This window comes from Siphateles boraxobius, unplaced genomic scaffold (assembly GCF_051911475.1).
Source record: "Siphateles boraxobius isolate OS27281-9 unplaced genomic scaffold, OSU_SipBor_1 24, whole genome shotgun sequence".
NCBI lineage: Eukaryota > Metazoa > Chordata > Actinopteri > Cypriniformes > Leuciscidae > Siphateles > Siphateles boraxobius.
The window spans coordinates 5,522,728-5,529,982 of NW_027508855.1; the positions used below are offsets into that span (position 1 = coordinate 5,522,728).

Genomic DNA, 7,255 nt, shown 5'->3' on the forward strand with positions numbered 1-7,255 from the left:
TCTGGCTGGACGGTCTCTGGCTGGACGGTCTCTGGCTGGACGGTCTCTGGCTGGACGGTCTCTGGCTGGACGGTCTCTGGCTGGACGGTCTCTGGCTGGACGGTCTCTGGCTGGACGGTCTCTGGCTGGACGGTCTCTGGCTGGACGGTCTCTGGCTGGACGGTCTCTGGCTGGACGGTCTCTGGCTGGACGGTCTCTGGCTGGACGGTCTCTGGCTGGACGGTCTCTGGCTGGACGGTCTCTGGCTGGACGGTCTCTGGCTGGACGGTCTCTGGCTGGACGGTCTCTGGCTGGACGGTCTCTGGCTGGACGGTCTCTGGCTGGACGGTCTCTGGCTGGACGGTCTCTGGCTGGACGGTCTCTGGCTGGACGGTCTCTGGCTGGACGGTCTCTGGCTGGACGGTCTCTGGCTGGACGGTCTCTGGCTGGACGGTCTCTGGCTGGACGGTCTCTGGCTGGACGGTCTCTGGCTGGACGGTCTCTGGCTGGACGGTCTCTGGCTGGACGGTCTCTGGCGGAAGAAGCTCAGGAAGGTCGTCAAAAAGCTCAGACTCAGGCTCGGCAGAACATGACTCAGGGCCCACAGTGAGGGAGGATCCACAAACCCACAAGGTGTGGTCGATGAACTCGACAAAAGGGAGATGAAGATCTCCCAACAGCAGCATCTGGGCGAGTAGATCGTCTATCCCACTCCAGAATTGCTGCTTGAGAGATTCCTCATCTCTACTCACGTCCTGATACAGGTTGATATAGACCTCCACATACTCCTCCAGTGATCGCCCATCCTGGGAAATCCAGTGATCTGCCTTCTTGCCAACCCTCCTTTTCCTCATGGTCGGTTGTTCTGTCACGGTGTTGTGCGGGTAGAAGAAGATGGCTGAGTCAAAAGCTCCAAATCAAACAGTTTTGCTGATCAAACTCACAGGTACAGACAGGCAGGCAGAATGACGGGCAGAAACACACACTAAACACATCCATATAACTTTAACAACCGACCAGGACACACTGAACAGAAGCAAACTAAATACAAGCATGAATCAAACATAACAAGGTGAAAACAGGTGACACTGATGATGATAACGAGGGACAGGCTGGTAAGTGAGGGAGTGAGTTCAGGTGTGGAGACAAGAAGGATTCTGGGAAGTGTAGTGAAGATGACTAAGACAGACAGGTGCAGACGAAGACTGTGACAGTTGCTACAAAATTGGTGCTAAAAAATAGAGACAAACTCACAATAAAGATGTAACTTTACATTCATTAAATAAAACAGCCATGAATGAGTGCATGTTAGATTAATTTAATTCTCTCTCTGTTGTATATGCTCATCATTTGTCTGGTAAAGTTGCATTCATAATGCCATTCACTCACCTGATGCTCAGGATTGCTCCAGCATGGCCACTGTATTCAGCTTTTAACAAGATCCACTCATTTAAAACTCCCTAAATTGTATTAACGTTTACTATATAACCTTTATTTCACTAATAACATCTAAATCATTCACAAGAGAAGTTCTGTATAAACGTATAGATAAAAAAAGTGCTCTGTCAGCAAGGTATTTCATAATCACCGACAAAAACTCTAGGCCTTGCCTATTAATAATTCTGATAACAAGCCAGATGAGATGGACTCGGAAATTACAGTGATGCATTTATCGTTGTGTTTATTTTTCTGACAATGTATCCATATTCCAGCGAATGTATGTGTAGTATATTTGTATTCCAGCAAATATTCCAGAGTGTTCTATTCTCTCAACTCTTTAGCTTATACAAAAAACTTTTAAAACTGTAGTTTAAAACAAATGTTTATATTTATGCAAAGTTGATAGACTCCCCAGTCATTTATTTATGTTCTACGTTTAAAACCTTAAGTCTTTGTAAATGTATTTAGCCTATTATTAATATTACTGCTGTTGTTATAAATAAAGAGATGCAATTGGGAGTACTAGCTACACTAAAGTATTTTAGTGTACACTATTTATTTATTGATGTTTTTTATTCAGGCTTTTAGAATTTTTCTTGTGCAATTTTTTTTTTTCAATGTTAGAATTATTTTCACATGCTTTATTTGTTACCTGTTTGTTAACCTGATCAAAGCTTTTATTTTTTTAAAGACACTATTTATTTATTGATGTAGAAGTGTGTTTTGTTTTGTATGCAAGGAGGGAGTTAAATTACAGGAATTACAGTTTTGAAAAAAAGTGTTAAAACAGTTTGTTCAGTTCAGTGGTGTTATAATATAATTATATATAATTATATATAATTGTCCAGATTAAACAAATATTGGTTCTTTATATATCGGGGACATAAACATGCAAATATTCTGTATCATTATATATAAAAATGAATTTCTAAAATCAATATCGGTTGATGTCTACTTAAGACAATCATTCTCTAAATGTAAATATTTTAGTTAGCTACCGTATAAATCATGCACTGATGGCAGCAAGAGTTTTTTTTAAATTGTAATTCTCCAATTATCTTGATTCCAAAGATCTAACACTTATGACTAATACATAATATCGCACATGTCCACATGTTATCGGAAGTTATCTTGCAAATGTTGCAGAATGTGTGAATGTATCTGCTGAGCCCAGATATTATCTTGCGTCTTCAAACATAAGCTTGCATATCCTTAGAATAAAGGAAATTTGAATGACACAAAAATGCTAAAATGGGACATTTCTTGAATATGAGTCTGTTTATAGCATGTAAAAGCTTTTACTGACTGCACATGGCTAAACACTGATCGTTCTGAAGGTGGGAGAGGTGTTGATGAAAAACAGAAAAAATGCCTGATGGTAGATAAGCCCACGTAGCTTCTACTTTAGACTAATGAAGTTAAATTCACTCTTTCGTCCAAAGAAAAATTATAATTTGCACAGGGCCCCTAGCTGAAGAAGTGCACAGAAAAGCAGTCACAGCAAGCACATATTTTCTTCACACTCAAGTGTGGCAATGAGTTAATAATGCTCAAGGTTACACTATAGGTACTTTCTCTTACCAGATTTATTCCACCTCTGGAGGCCATATATGAGAATAGTTTTTCTTTCACAAAAACAAGGATCGATCATGTAATTTCCTTATATACCAACACAGGTCCCATTAGGGCCTAATAACAGTTTCAGGTAGAGAATTGTACTTTTGCAAAACAAGGAGGTGGTACTTTTTTTACTGACTCTCATCTGTGAGTGTTCAGTCATTTGGTTTCATTTAAATGTAAATTTGAGCAGTGAGCAGCACTGCATTGGCACACTGTTAGCAGACCTGAGTTGGTGATGGCTTTTTATAACCTTAGTCGCTTCCAGATTGGCTGCTTTCTCTCACCAAACGGTCCACTGGCAGAGTTTGGCGGCTAGACAATTCCGCTACTAAAATTAGATTGTTGCTGCTAAACCTACATTGTATATGTGTGCAATAATTAAAATTCAAATAAGGCAAAAAAAAAGTTTACCTGCGTAGTTCTACAGTGGGTTTTTGTGTAGTTAAGCTACATTCTTCATCCATGTGCCCAAGTGTACATTACACAATGCTCAATCAAAATCTTGAACATAAATAAACAATACTCTGTCTTTCGGAGCAAGTGCACAAGGACAAGTGTAGTCCGATTAGCATGTATACACGCAATTATGGCACACCTTTGCAAAGTCGGACTAACACAGACCTACTTAATGCTAAGAAACGGAAAAAAAACAAGGACTGGTTCATTTTCAGTCAAACTAAAGTATTTATATGAAATTAAAAAATAATAATATCGTTTTAGCCTAAAATTGAATTTTTAAAGTGTGTGTGTAAACATATTTATAAAATAAAAAAGGTATAACATTTCATCCATATTTAAGTGTACAGCAAAAGTGAACTTCTAATAAGAGACATCTGTAGCAAGATCTAGTTAAAAAAATGTGGTTAAAACCATTGTCATGCCGATCTTCATATTCTAGCTGAGGTATATGCCTGAGAATGAGAGAATTTTGCCAAATCTACCTTTTCAATAGCGAGAATAAATTAATGCACCTCCGCCAACAAACAAATATGAACCTACCTATATGGAGTCATATAGCTCAGTTTTTTCCAACCTTGTGCTGACACACCTTAATTTATTTGCATGTCTATGCAATCTGTGCCACCTTCTGCTAGGGAAAAGAAAAGAAAGCGAACCATCGCGTGCCGTTATGTGTGGTCCACGGGGCACGCACGCTCGGGTGGATGCATTGAGAACCCTTTTAAAGTTTCATATAGGCCCCATTGGGCTTCCTGAGAGCAGTGTAGCACGCAAAAGGTCTCAGTTCCTGCTCCTTCACTTCAGTTGCTCTCATTGTAAAGATTTGATGCTCATCCACATTGATTTCAGAATAGCTAAACCTGACAGGCTTCAAGACATCCCAGACAAAAATAACAAGCCGTGACTTAAAAGCTGACTTTTTGTGCAGCTTACACAGCCTTGAGGCTTTTACAGTCGTTTGTAACAACTGGATAGTTAAAAAAATAAAAGTTTTATAAAGATTGCACTCACAACGATCGATTTTTGATCAAATGTTTTTGGATAAATTTTGATTTTATGATTTAGAAGTCTGATACTTTAGCATTTTATTAAAATATTTTTAAAAACCGTTCCATACATGGGTTTCATAATATTTATTAACATTATAATGACCTTAGTTAACATAAAATTTCTTATAAAGCATTTATTCATCTTAACTTATTTAAACATTTTCTAATACATTATCAAAATCAAAAGTTGTATCTGTTCGTTAACGGACCTGAGCTAACGAACTAACAATGAACAGATGTATTTTTAATTAACTTACGTTTACAAAGATTAATAAATACTGGAACAAATGTATTGCTCATTTAATGATGCTTATCGTTAAGTAAAGGGCCCTTGTTGTAAAGTGTTACTGTACTATACACGAATAAATTACAAAACATGTAATACCAGTAGGCCTATATAAATGCTCAAAACCAATACTTTGCTTTAACTTCCCTTGATGTTTTCCATGAAGCCTTGTATATCTAAGGAAAAATAATAACTGCCATCATATCGCCTGACAATCCATCAACTTCACCTTAGTCAAACAAGAGTGAAGAAACAGCAGGACAATAGCTACTTTTGAACACAGCATTTTTAATACATACCATCTTAAATCATGTTTGTCTCGAGTCGGATATATGCGCTCACGCTCACAAACTGATTTCGGCACAATGTTTAAATAACAGAGTTGCATTTAGAGAATTTAACAGTGTCACAGTAATGATTATTAAATGTGTGTGATCTAGAAAGCTAGAGCTACTATATGGTCGCCTGTTGAACATGAACTTTCTATCGAAATATTTAAAATACTCCAGCTGTATCAACACATTTCTTCAGTTTCCTTTCATTTCCCCAATAACCTTGACACTGATGCTATTGGAAAACTGCTGCTCTTTTTCAGAACTGAATGTTACAAACTTTCAATTTAACTGTCAGTCCTCTCAATGTTTACATCAACCGAATCCGTTAAAAACGGCGAATATACAGCCAAAACAACATTTAAAAAAATAAAATGCTCACTTAGTAGGAAGCCTACAGATAGCCTACGTATTAAAAACTACGCAGTCTGTGTCCGTTTTTTCATAGATAGACGCTTCCGCGGGAACGATCGCGTGGACAAAGAGGGAGATCAAGCAGGTCTCCTGAATTTCTCTACCCAGTATAAAAGTTGAACAAATGACATCAGGAGATTTATTGCGCTTATAATACTGTAAATATCACAACATATTTCCTGACGCTTACAGCTCTTACCTCGACCGTTGGTGCAGGTTGGACAAAGCGCGAGAACCAAGATGATCTCAAAAACACGCCGATGTCCCTTCACAGTAACGTTACTTCCCATTTCTATTTTGTTTCTCTCAATAGTTTTAGGGGGCAAATTCGCCCGTTATTATGATGTTGAGACAGTTCATTGTGTTCAGCTCTAACGGTCTCTCTCTCATTTTAATGCTCTGACTTCTTTCTGACTGACCAGGAGACATCATTCCTGTGAGCTGAACTTCAGACACCGTGCAGGCTTGCGCCCTCCCTGCTTGAGAGCCTCGTTCTAGTGCATCCAGACTTGCAGGTGCCGCATGCTCACTAGCCGAACCAGCCAATGGCGCACTGTGGTGGGCGGAGGCAAGTTCACCACAAGCATCAGCACCAGTCAGGTGGGAATATTCATGTACGCAGTTACGCTGGGAAGAAATCGCGTTGTCTTATAATTTAATTTTGATGTTGCGTTTGAAGTGCGTCGTCTGGAATCTAATAGGGAGAAATATTGTTACCTCCTGTCATCAAATGACTTCACTAAAAACAGTTTAACACTTAACGACTGTGGCAGCTGCTGGATTTCTTCCAATTAATTAAAAAATACTTGCACTGTCGCTCCTCCTATTTAAAAAAAATAGTCTTTCCAATAATTCATGGTAGAAACAAGGTTTTGTACTTTTTTCTATAGGCCTACATGTGAAAATATATAATTGGAGGTAAGAACCTTTAATTCATATTTTATGTTTATACAAAACATTCTTAAGAATAAAATTATTCTTAACTGCTATTTTATTCTTATTTTCTGACTTAAGAAAAAAGATAAGAATATTATGTATTCCCAAAAACTTTCTTAGGAATGTTCTCATCTTTTTAAGATTGTTCTTACGAGTTTAAGAAGTAGGCTATTCATATTCCTGAAAAGAATGTTCTTAAAAGTCATCGTAAATTACTTCTTAAAGTTCTACTACGGTAATCTACAGGCAGCGCAAAAAGACAGATGCTGCATCGGAAATCGAATACTTCTCTACTACATAGAGCAGTATGCAAAAAACAGCACGCCAATAAAGCAGTATGTCCGAATACATAGTATTCAAAAAACAGTACATAGGTAAAAAGGCCTTAAATTTCCTACTACTTTCAGAAATTCTGAGGTGTGCATTGGACACTCTCCCATGAGACCATTTATGAAGCGACACAACTGACTGATGTAGTAGCCTACGTCCGAATTTAATTCATACCTACATTCATACTCGAACGGCTGTGAAATAAGTTTAAATTCAAATGTAGTACCTGCTCAGACAGTATCCGATTTCAGATGCAGCAAGGCTTTCAGGTTGTTTTCATCTGCCAAGTCTTCAGCAATACAAATAACACCAAACCTTGATTTTCTTCTTAAGAAAACATTTAAGATGTTCTTAAAGACCTATCTGAGAATGTCTTAAGAATTTTTCAAGAATTGCACTTAGGAACATTC

General features: G+C 38.3%; 1 protein-coding gene across 3 annotated transcripts in view; it reads right to left on the reverse strand.

The window, feature by feature from the left end:
* The window catches only part of unc5db (unc-5 netrin receptor Db), a 247,011-nt gene extending 240,931 nt beyond the window's left edge, over nt 1-6,080 (reverse strand). For all 3 annotated transcript variants that reach the window (XM_077240897.1, XM_077240896.1, XM_077240895.1), the window contains exon 1: nt 5,779-6,080. In XM_077240897.1, coding sequence (XP_077097012.1) covers nt 5,779-5,869 — 91 coding nt within the window. In that variant the 5' untranslated portion in view covers nt 5,870-6,080. The remainder of the gene's footprint in view (nt 1-5,778) is intronic.
* Nucleotides 6,081-7,255: the final 1,175 nt, after the last annotated feature.